Source organism: Schistocerca nitens, chromosome 8 (assembly GCF_023898315.1).
Source record: "Schistocerca nitens isolate TAMUIC-IGC-003100 chromosome 8, iqSchNite1.1, whole genome shotgun sequence".
Taxonomy (NCBI): domain Eukaryota; kingdom Metazoa; phylum Arthropoda; class Insecta; order Orthoptera; family Acrididae; genus Schistocerca; species Schistocerca nitens.
Window position 1 is genome coordinate 516,497,524 of NC_064621.1, and position 12,782 is coordinate 516,510,305.

Sequence of the window (12,782 nt, forward strand, 5' to 3'; positions counted from 1 at the left end):
GATCACAAATTTAGCACTGGAGGGCAGCGTGGAGGGTAAAAATCGTAGAGGGAGACCAATAGATGAATACACTAAGCAGATTCAGAAGGATGTTGGTTGCAGTAGGTACTGGGAGATGAAGAAGCTTGCACAGGATAGAGTAGCATGGAGAGCTGCATCAAACCAGTCTCAGGACTGAAGACCACAACAACAACAACAACAACATGAAATCCTAACACAGCATCTTGGAATGCATCGTGTTTGTTGTCAAGTTTGTCTCATGGCTCGTGAGTCACAACCAGAATGATCTTCGCCTCAGTCTTTGAAGACCTTTTCGATCGCGCAAATGAGAATGAAATGTTCCTTAAGAGAATTGTTAACAGGTGATGAGAGGTGGGTGTTGGGTTATGATGTTGAGACCGAGGTTCAATCTTCACAGTGGATCAGGAAACATCACAATGGGCCAGGAAACAGTCTCCAAGACCACAAAAGTCTTGTCAGGATAGGTCAAATATCAAAGCCATTCTGAGTTTTCTTTGAGTTTGGAAGATTAGTTCAGCATGAATTTGTGCCACATGACAAACTGTTAATCGATGGTACTGTCAGGACCTGTTGCGATGCCTGTGAGAAAATATGAGAAGGAAATGGCCTTAAATGTGGCAAGACAAGACAGTTTATGGCTCTTGCATCATGATAAAGCACATGCACACTCATCCCTGTTGTTGCATGACTATTGCACAAAAAAAATTTCAACTGTGCTGCCTTGCCCTCTGTATTCTCCAGGCTGGCCCCTGCAGACTTCTTTTTATTTCCAAAGCTGAAAACCTCATTGAAATGATGAAGATTTGCAATGATAGACAAGATTAAAAATTAGCAGATGGCACTTTGTTCAATCCAGCAAGAGGCATACCAAGACTGCTTTTGGAAGTGGAAATGGCATTGGGAGCAGTGCATCAATCGTGGAGTAGAGTATTTCATGGACAAAGTTCTGGATTTTTTTTAAACAGACATGGTAATTAGTAGAGAAACAACCTATTACCCTGCTGATTAGATTTTTTTAAGGTCTTGCCAAGAGATCAAGGAGTGGCAACTAATGGATGAGGGATGTGAAATGATATGTTGCTTGGGTGGAAAAATTTTCTCAAACCACGTCTGACAAGTCATACATCACCTTTACGGGTCTTCTGTTCCCACGCAGCAGTACCAAACACGTGTCTTGTGTGCAGAACATACTATAACTGGTTTGGGTCGAAGTTTTTGAGTGTACGTGGCCATGGTTCAACATATCAATGATTCTCTGAGACAAGAAGTGTATCTGCTTAATCACATCAATACTGTATCTTAATATGTGGAATATAATCTAAAGAGTATTGTTATTTTAGTCTCCTTTATCACAAGACATAAATATGAGTATAAACTTTTACTTGCTAGAGATACAGTAATCTTCTTCTTGCCTGAATTAATACAAAGATTGCTTAATTTCTTCATGATTGATCCAAGTACAGCTATCAACTTAATGAACTGACCACAATTCTTACCTTTCAGTGTAATTTCTCCTATCAAAGTTGCTCATCCTCCATTGTGTAGACTTAATTGTGAAACATCTTTCCATTTCCATTCAATTACGAGGGTAGTTCAATAAGTAATGCAACACATTTTTTTTTCTCGGCCAATTTTGGTTGAAAAAACCAGAAAATTCTTGTGGAATATTTTCAAACATTCCCGCTTCGTCTCGTATAGTTTCATTGACTTCCGACAGGTGGCAGCGCTGTACGGAGCTGTTAAAATGGCGTTTGTAACGGATGTGCATTGCAAACAACGGACAGTGATCGAGTTTCTTTTGGCGGAAAACCAGGGCATCTCAGATATTCATAGGCGCTTGCAGAATGTCTACGGTGATCTGGCAGTGGACAAAAGCACGGTGAGTCGTTGGGCAAAGCGTGTGTCATCATCGCCGCAAGGTCAAGCAAGACTGACTGATCTCCCGCGTGCGGGCCGGCCGTGCACAGCTGTGACTCCTGCAATGGCGGAGCGTGCGAACACACTCGTTCGAGATGATCGACGGATCACCATCAAACAACTCAGTGCTCAACTTGACATCTCTGTTGGTAGTTCTGTCACAATTGTTCACCAGTTGGGATATTCAAAGGTTTGTTCCCGCTGGGTCCCTCCTTGTCTAACCGAACACCATAAAGAGCAAAGGAGAACCATCTGTGTGGAATTGCTTGCTCGTCATGTGGCTGAGGGTGGCAATTTCTTGTCAAAGATTGTTACAGGCAATGAAACATGGGTTCATCACTTCGAACCTGAAACAAAACGGCAATCAATGGAGTGGCGCCACACCCACTCCCCTACCAAGAAAAAGTTTAAAGCCATACCCTCAGCCGGTAAAGTCATGGTTACAGTCTTCTGGGACGCTGAAGGGGTTATTCTGTTCGATGTCCTTCCCCATGGTCAAACGATCAACTCTGAAGTGTATTGTGCTACTCTTCAGAAATTGAAGAAACGACTTCAGTGTGTTCGTAGGCACAAAAATCTGAACAAACTTCTCCTTCTTCATGACAACGCAAGACCTCACACAAGTCTTCGCACCCGAGAGGAGCTCACAAAACTTCAGTGGACTGTTCTTCCTCATGCACCCTACAGCCCCGATCTCGCACCGTCGGATTTCCATATGTTTGGCCCAATGAAGGACGCAATCCGTGGGAGGCACTACGCGGATGATGAAGAAGTTATTGATGCAGTACGATGTTGGCTCCGACATCGACCAGTGGAATGGTACCGTGCAGGCATACAGGTGGCGTAAGGCCATAGCATTGAATGGAGATTACGTTGAAAAATAGTGTTGTGTAGCTAAAAGACTGGCGAATAACCTGGTGTATTTCAATGCTGAATAAAACAACCCCTGTTTCAGAAAAAAATGTGTTGCATTACTTATTGAACTGCCCTCGTATTTACATCCTCCCAAAAGATTTTTACAAAATGTTTTTAAAAATACTTTAATATATTTTATCAAATATACAAATACAATAACAGGATAGAAAATGGCAAGTGGAATATATTTTTAAGCAATGTGATAGTTAATACTGTGTTCACAATTCAGTTCTGGAAGCAGTATGAACTTGTGCAAATATGCAAGTGCACTGAAAACTACCAAACTAAACATAAATATTTTGGTTATAACATAGTACAAATGACATATGTCTGCTTTTCATATGTCAGTTTCAACTGCATACAGACTGTGATGCATATCACAATATTTTTTTATTCTGGAATGGACTCTGCAAGTTTAATGCTGAACAGCCTGTCGAAGATGTTCTGGCCTGTAATAATGTGCTTGTGCAGCCAAAGAAGGATGTATTGGTGGTGGAAAACAACGGACATGTTCCACAGACATGACATCTGAATCACTTGACTTCAAGAACTTATTAAGCACTGCAAATATCTGTGAATTCAAAACTTGGAACCGCCGAATTCTGTCTACCATTCGCTTCAGTGCCTGAAAAATGAATTGCTTTAATTACTGTCTCAGCATTTTCTGCATATCCAAATATTTCAAATGCTAAAACTTACAAGTTAGCTGTTTTATCATAAAAGAAAATAATTAGCTGGCGTAAAAGGCATTTCAGTTGCATAAGTGAATACATGATCTTTTTCCAAACATGGGACATCTTTATAATGTTGTGATATATCATAGTACCTTTGACACTCATATGTTTATAAGCACTTCATATGTATCAAAACATGTGGTGCGTGTTAGAAATCTATTCTGTGGCAAATCTAATGTGTTCAGTGAGAAAAATTTACACGTGGAACGATAAGAATGCAGTGGGAATGTATTCACATAAGTCTTATCCAATGCAAATCTGTAACACAACCATCTGTGTGGCGTGCTTATAATTATGTATTATTTATATTTTAGGACAATTAATATGTAAAAAAATGCACATGTTGTTAAGGAAACATGAAAATTGTAATGAAAGCATGAAAATCGCCTGAAGAGGAATCATAATGATTTGAAACCCGTAACGGTACCTTTTGAATAAAGGAATGGAAAATAAATTTGTGGCTGGTTGCTGTCTCAACACCATCAACATTTATCTCTTGTTTTGTAGCTGTATGTGAGTTCACAAAGAATTAACCCTGCTTACTGGAGGTTTTGATGAATGCATTCCAGAGCAACAGAACACCACATACTCATGATCTAAGGCAGTGTTGGGCAAGTATGCAGCAGGGTCGCACTGCTTCCAGTTCCTCAGAAAAGATTTGGATATTCTTCCCACAACTGAACATGGTTAACATAGCTGTAGTAATGAGGGGTGTTCATACTGGAGTCAAGATCGCTTATTGCATCCAATGGCCTCCAAGTAATTGTCTTCTGTGTGTGATGCTCAGTCTTGCCTTGGCAGTCAATAAAGATGGAGCTCCCACTCATGTCTCATGCCTGGTTTGAATTAAATTTTGTGATTTGCTTTTTGTGTGCAAAAAGAAGACTTACTAGTATTACAACATGTCCTTGGTTCCCTCCACCCACCTACCCTTAATTTACATTAATTTCTTCTGTCTCAGCATTTTTTCACAATAACTACTACTTTCCTCGCTCAGTTTTAATTTTCTACATCTTTCATTTTCTTACCTGCCTATTTTTCACAGCCCCTTCCCACCTCTGTTATGTACAATGCACTTAGCTTTTCACCTTATTAACTCGTGCATGACATTTAAGCAGTAATCTCTGTCTTGCACATTACCCTGTCTTCCACCTTTAAGCTCTCAGGTTTTCAAATCTCATCCAGTGCAGTCCCCAATGATCAGTTTTTCCTTCTCATCGTGTCTGGTAAGTCTCCCCTGACCCACGGTTCTGGGTGACTTTCTCAAAATCTATTCCTAGGCCTCTCCAGTCCTTTACCTTTGCCCCTCTTCCTTTCCCTTCAACCATTCTGTTTCAAGGAGGAGCCACTAGCTCTGAAATCTAGCCCTGATATTTCACCTGTCATAGCTGGCAGAACTTTGTGCCATTTGCTTTACAATTTCTGTTTCATTTCACAGTTCGGTGTAATAATGATTTTCAGTGAAAACAACTTCTCATTTCTCTAGAATCTAAATCACTTATTTCTGACATATTGTTCTACACTTTTTGAGCTTAGACCGTTCTTTCTAGATGACGCATTTTTCACAAATACTGGTACAGAGCTTCTTTTATGTGTGTGTTCTGCTGCTGCTGCTTGATGAGTAGATTTTTTATCTATACAGTTAAATTCTTTTTTTTTTTTTTTTAAATTGATTGATTTTGTTGAAGAACTTATGTCACAGTGATCCAAAACAAAAGAGGCGGCATGCTCATGAAGGGAGTGCTTTACTATCAGGATAACACTTGTCTGCTCATCGGCTGTAAACCAATCTCATCAACAAATTTAAATGAGATACTGTCACACACCTGCCCTACTGCACAGACATAGCTCCAAGTGACTTCCATCTCTCCCCTGAATTTAAGAAATGCCTGGGTGGGACACATTTCACAACTGGAGAGGAGCTGAAAAAAGAAGTTTTAAGCTACCTTTGTGACATGGCAGGAGAGTCCTACGATGCAGACTTACAGAAGATGGTACACCGAATGCAAAAATACACCTATCTCAATGACAATTATGTCAAAAAATACGTAGAAGTCTAAGCTTTCCACACACGTATTATTCAGTACTAACAGACATGTTTTTCCATTGTGAAAAATAATTGGTAACCTTATGTTTTGGACAACCCTCATAGTTCCAAGAATCTTTTCCTGATATTTCATCTGCGCCATTTGCTGCTTTACAATTTCTGTTTCATTTCACAGTTTGGTGTAATAATGATGTTCAGTGAAAACAACTAGCCATTTCTCTATAATCTAAATCACTTATTTCTGACATATTGTTCTACACTTTTTGAGCTTAGACCATTCTTTCTGGGTGATTTATTTTTCACTAATTCCGGTATAACCAACATGTCCTATTTGGTTACAGACAGAATTTCGTTACTGTGAGACTATGGTGAACAGACAGATCCCAGTAAAAAGTGTTTTCTAAAACAACAGGACAACAATAAATGTACTTACAATTCCTTTAACATTTTCATCCTTGTTGTCAACTCTTTGAACTCTCAATATGTGATAACAAAAATCTAATGCCTCAAAGCGACGCTGTTGTCCCAGTAGAACAATCATAGTGCAGCCAGCCCAGTTCAGACCTTCTCCAAACAGCTCCCTAGTTGCACAAGAGAGATGCCTTAGTGGACAATTTATGTATCTGTCAACTTAATAAAACTAAAAAAAATACAAATTATTTCATTAAATTAAACTTCATTCTATGTAATCAATAATACATAACATTTTGATACTAGCAAATGTAAAATGTCTGAATACTTCTTAAACAATAGTAACTTTTTGTAATTCTTGCCTCCTCCTTTCTCTTGTCATGTGCTTATAACTAATTACACTGCTGGGCATTAAAACTGCAATACCATAAATGATAGCAAGCAAATAAAATTTTATGTATCACGCATATACAGTTCTGTAGGAAGAATATATCATTAAATTTGTATTGGTGCAGATTGTGAAATTTACTGCAAAGAGCTACCACTTTTAGCAACACTGGCTGTAAACCAGCTCAACATAGAGTTGAACTAAGCTAGCTATGGCATTTCATGCCATGCTGCTTCAGGTCTTCGTAAGAATTCATCAGACATAGCAGTTGGCACACCAGTCTCTTGTTAACCTGTGACCAGATGTTTTCAATGGGTGAGAGATCTGGAGAACATTTTGGCCAGGTCAGTCGTCTAACTCCCACTATATTGAGGGAAGGCAGGACAGCAGGGGCAACGCACAGTTTTGCATTTTCTTGTGGAAAGGTAACATCTCAGAGACAAAGTCCGCGGTCTTAACGTGTCAGACGTGCAATGGCCACTGTCCAAATCAGGGCTGTGATAACCAAAGCAGCTCTCCAACTGCTGGACCCAAATGACAATGACAAAAGACAAATGCAATCTAACAGCATTTGTTCTCCTTGGAGCCCGTACACATGGTTTGTCTTTTATGATGCATACACAAAACCAGGACTTGTTTGAAAAGACAATACTGTGCTACTCCTTCCCAGTGTTGTCATTGGGCACACCACTGTCAGCACGCCTCTTTGAGCTGCCGTGTCACAGGCAAATGCAACAATGATTATCGTGTTGACAATTTTTGGTGCTCCAGACATCGTTATTAAACTGCCTGTGTAGATACTTATCTTTCTGCAAACAAGCCCGTTACAGGGCTGTATGATTCTGTATGACCACATGAGCAAACTGTGTCCACTCACACACTATTTGAGGATATCTTTTGAAATCCTGCATAGTGTTTGAGTATAGCCCTCCTGATCCCATTGATTGCATATTCACAGCCACAGGATTCAGCCTAACGCAGCAATACTGAATGAAAAATGAAATTCTTGACGAGTCACAATCCTTTTGCTGTCGAATTCCGACAAATGCTGATAGATGTTTCATCTTTTTACCTGGGGGCATAACCTGATCTTTTCACAAACAACAAGTATTCAAACAAAACCCACTGCGTAATATTTGCTAAGATACAGAATGTATGAAGTAGACGAAAATGAGATATAGTGCAAGAAAATCTGACAGCACTGCATGACCTAATTTGAAACAAGGCCCTTGCAGTAGATGACAGTCCCTCATAATTATCAGAATGCTTGGGAGAGTCATTGAAGACAGAACTATTTTACCTGATGTGCAAGATATGAAACATACAAAAATACCTTCAGATTTCATAAAGAATGTAATAATACATACTTCAAAGAAGACAGGTGCTCATAGGAGTGAATAATACCAAACCATCAGTTTAATATGTCATGTTTTCAAAATACTGACACAAATTATGTACAGAGGATTGGAATAACTAGTAGGAGCCAATCTTGGGGAAGACTGGTCTGGGTTCTAGAGAAATGTAAGAATTCGTGAGGCAATACTGAAATACTGACCCTACAACTTCTCTTAGAAAATAAGTGAAGGGAAGGCAAACTTACATTTATCGCATTTGTAGAATGCTTTTTGAAATTATTAAGATAGCAGGAGTAAAATACAGGAAGCAAAAGGCTATTTACAACTAACACAGAAACCAGACAACAGTAGTTAAGAGTCGCGGGGCACGAAAGGGAATTAATAGCTCAGAAGGGATTGAGACAGGGTTGTAGCCTATACCTGACACTACAACTGTACAAACACTACAACTGTACAGTGAGCAAGGAATAAAGAATACCAATGAGAAATATGGAACTGAATAAAAGTTGAGGATGAATAAATAACAACTCTGCAGTCTGTTGAAAACATTGTAATTCTATCAGATATGGGCAAGAACAACTGAACAGAATAGATAACATCTTTAAAAGAGGTTATAAGATTATCATGAACAAAAGTAAAACAAGGCAATGGAATGTAGTCTACCTAAATCATGTGATGCTGATAGAATTAGGTTAAAAAATTAGACAACAAAGGTAGAATATGAGGTTTTTTTTATTTATTTATTTTTTTTTATTTGAGCAGCACAAAATACTGATTATGGCTGAAGTGGAGAAGGCATAAAATGCATACTGACAATAGTGAGAAAAGGATTTATGAAAGAGAGATGTCTGTTACCCTCAAATATAAATTTAAATGTCCAGAAAGTTTGTATATAGTTTAACATTATATGGAAGTGAAAAGTGGTTGATAAACAGTTCATACAAGAAGTGAACAGAACCTTTTGAAATGTGGTGCTACAGAAGAATGGTGGGAAAATAATTTGTAGATTGAATAACTAATGAAGTGGCACTGAATTAAACTGGGGGAAAAAGAAAATTACTGCTAAGCCATGCTAAAAGAAGTACTCTGCTGATAGGACATCCTGGACATCGCAGAATTGTTAATATGGCAACGAAGGGAAAAGAAAGAGACTGTGGGGGAGAGCAAAGCTTAAATAGAGTAAGCACACTTAAATGGAATTACACTGCAGTAGTTATGTAGGGATGAAAAGTCTTGTGGAGAGCTGTTCAGTCCAGACTTCTGAATGAAGACCACAACAACAAAATGTAGACTGAGTTACTCCTACCTACTTGTGTGGTTGTCCTGAAATGCTAACCATTTACATATCTAAGCATATGATACACTTCATGCCAATTAGACATTTTTTTGTCAGTTGCCTTTATGGTGTTGCATTTTAACGACGAGCAACATATTTCAAAAAAGTTGGCTCTTCACACAGTAGCAAAAAGAGTTCATTCTTAAAAAATAAACACAGACTGTTTTTAATTCCATATCAGAAACAAAGTTAAGTTTCCTGGAAAACTTACTCTACAGTGAATTCTGTTTCCCCAACTGGAATGCAATACACAAACTGCAAAGCAGACCACAAACGATGAAATTCAGTGCATTCATCAACATTCATTACACCATTTGTCGGTGGTGGTCCCACCCAAATAGGATCGTCAAGAAAGCTTCTGAGACGACTCAGAACCACTTCAAATATTGACAAACCACAGCAGAGACGCTCTCTTGTCAGAAGGTCTCCTTCTCTTGCTATTAGTGCTTGCTGAAATAAGGAAATAAGATAACTTGACAATGATTCCACAATCTCATTTGCCAACATATTATTCAAAGTGATGTTTAACACAGTGTCTCTAAATCATCAAAGCTTCATACTTACGTGACACATTTTTTGTGCATACTTCTTAGGTGAATGAAATTGTATAGTGTTGTGAAGCCATAGAGCAAGGGGTTGTTAAATGTTTTATTTGCAGTTCTCCCTCCATTTTACAGCCAAAGATATCTTAATACTTCAAGGACACTAATTATGTTTGTATGTAAATGTACATTCTATCAATGGCATACAATCTTCATATTGGCTTCCTGTTTTCTAATTCACCTTAACAAACATAATAGCCCAGGCATAATTATCTAAAAGAGAGAAGTCACCACTCACTAGATAGCAGAGGAACTGAGTAGTACACTTTCTGACAGAGTCTTTTTTAGAGCAAACAAGCTTGGGCCCCACAGTGATCAAATATTAACTATAGGAAAGAAAACACAAATGCCAGTGATTTGGAATCTCAGTTGCATAATGACATCACTGTGTAATCCAATAACAGCTATGCAGATTTCAATTTTCTTGCATGTCATCTGAGTGGCTGTGCGAGGGTATGATTTAGTTGTTCGATAATTTATTTTTCCTGTACACACACACACACACACACAATATCATCACACACACCTCGTAATGTTGTCAGACGCATTGGAGGTGTGTGCTCTTCTGTTATGCTTCATGAAATAACTACGTACTTTTGTAAATTCTCAGGTCCAATAACCTGTGTTGAACTAACTGTACAGAAAAAAGAAAAATACTGTTTCCCATCTCGATTTATTTCAAGTAAAGGTACTTCTGACCTTCACACTTAGTACCATTAAACACTAACAAACAATCCTGTTTTCACATCATGGAGAAGCTCTTGATGCAAGGAGAGGCTCTCAGGATTTTCAGAACTCAGTTGTTAATTGTTCTGTGAATTCGTGTGCCCAGATAAATGCAACTATGCTTCATTGGGAAAAAAGGGCATCTCAACATCAACTAGTCATGTGATGCGACTATTTTCTTGGACTTCTTTCCGAATCCACTTCTAAATCGTCTAATTTAATCCTGGTTGAAACACTTGGCTTTTTAGAGTTTTGTTTATCTTAACATAGATCCAATCTCAAAATTTCTTTACTAATCTATGTATTGGCAAAGCATTGGGAACTTGTACAATGGGAAATTTCATTATAAAGGTAATCTTAATTCGCCAAATGACAATTATTCTTTTATTGTTCATCCCAAAGAAATACAGGGTGACACACGGGAGATGGACTGTTTTGAACTGCGTAGTACTGAGGGCGCGGTGGTGGGAGGCGGCCCTGGTGGGGGTAGTTCTGATCCACCCAAGATGCCATTTTATTTATTTCGTCACTATGGAGCAGTGGGACTTGCAACATCAAGTGTTTGTCTATAACAGTTTCGTGAAAAGTGGTGAGTCTATTATTGCAATGCAGCGATTGTTTCGTGCGCATGTCAGTCGACATGGAGCTGTTCCGAGCCATAATACAATCCTCAGATGGGTGGTAAACTTCAGATCAACTGGAAACATACTGGATAAGAAGCATCCTAGCCCGAGACGCAGAGTAACGACACAAGAAAATGTTGAAAGGGTAAGGCAAGCGGCAGTCAGAAGCCCAGGACCATCAACTAGACGTCATGCTAGTGAGTTACGAATCAATTGTGAATCGGTTAGATGAATTTTGCAAAAGAATCAAAATTCCATCCCTACAAAATGCTCATTGTCCAACAACTTAAGGAAACTCGACGAATCCCTTTAAAATGTGTTTGGTTCCAACAGGATGGAGCAACATCGCACACCACAAACACTTCAATGACAGTTCTCAGACGCACGTTTCCTCGCCGGATTATCTCACGTTTTGGCAATGTTCCTTGGCCTCCCATGTCTCCCGACTTGTCAGTATGTGACTTCTTTCTGTGTGGGGAACTGTGTCTATAACCACAAACCACGAAATTTGGACAAGTTGAAGAATGCAATCATTCAAGAAATTGTTGCCATCCCTGCAGAGATTTTAGTCTGTGTGATGGAGGATTTTGAGAAGAGACTTGAGTCCTGCATTCTAAATGTTGGACATCACCTTGACGACATTATTTTTCACAAATAACTTTTTTAACCAAAATGAAAAATAATGAGCTTTGATTTTGTGTAAGTAAACATGCATTAATTTTAAAGTTAGCTGAGTATTATTGCATTAAAAACCGTCCATCTCCCGTGTATCACCCTGTACTTATTGAACCTTTGTCTATAATGCAATGAATGGAAATTACACACAACAAAGGAAACGAAGTATACTCAATTGCTCAGTAAATGAGCAACAACACTCTGTTAACCGAAGTGCCACCTGTCCAGCAGGAGGTAGTGGCTGGACTACTTACGAGGGTACTGTTTCCTGCACAACACTGAAGACAGTGCTTGTGTAACATGTTAATCACCTTGTATTTTATTTTTCAAAACAAAACATGTTGTTAACAAGTAGCAGCAGGCACATGCACAAACAGAAATTTCCACAAAAATCACATACGAGACCCAAGATCTAGCAAACAAAACAGGAACTACAAAAGTTTGACATCATTCTTGAATATTGAAAAGAAAATATCAACCATCCTCTGTGGTTTAAAAAAATGTAAATAAAAATAAAAGAATACTACAATACAGGTTTGGCAGGTATCTTCAAAACAGAACTATTCTGTATGGCCCTGTCAATACACTCCCAATATACATCATTTTCAGACTCCACTGCTTGCTTATCTACTGCTGTGTGTTCTATTCCAATAGTACTACTGTATGTTGCAGCCACAGTCATCATTTTCGCTAAATCATTATTTCATTTCAATTAATTTCATTACTTCCTCACCAGAGAAAGGACCATGTGCATGTAATCCTACAGGTTTAACTGTAATTCCAACTACTCTGACAGCAAAGTATGAACAAACGCTTACATAGAATGATCCTCCATTATCTTTTTTTCTTTTTCCCAAGCAGTATCCCAAACAAACAATAATCTCCACTATGAAACAGCTAAAAGTGTGCACACTCCCAGTTGTAGGCTGCCTATATAACAGCATCCAGGAGCAATAAAAATTTGTTTTTTCAGTGCTTCATTTCATTATCGACCGAATTTAAGAATGTAAAATGCTGTATTAATCTACTAAT

At 38.6% G+C, this 12,782-nt stretch overlaps 1 protein-coding gene across 3 annotated transcripts in view; it reads right to left on the minus strand.

Annotated features, from left to right (window-relative positions):
* Nucleotides 1–2,962: 2,962 nt before the first annotated feature.
* Nucleotides 2,963–12,782, minus strand: part of LOC126198543 (cytoplasmic FMR1-interacting protein) — a 150,989-nt gene continuing 141,169 nt past the window's right edge. For 2 of the 3 annotated variants that reach the window (XM_049934949.1, XM_049934950.1), the window contains 3 exons: nucleotides 9,336–9,574; nucleotides 6,068–6,215; nucleotides 2,963–3,478 (listed from right to left, as the gene is read on the minus strand). In XM_049934949.1, the coding sequence (XP_049790906.1) occupies nucleotides 3,269–3,478; nucleotides 6,068–6,215; nucleotides 9,336–9,574 (597 nt within the window). In that variant the 3' untranslated portion in view covers nucleotides 2,963–3,268. Of the gene's footprint in view, nucleotides 3,479–6,067; nucleotides 6,216–9,331; nucleotides 9,575–12,782 lie in introns of those variants that run through there. The other variant, XM_049934951.1, reaches the window with a different exon arrangement.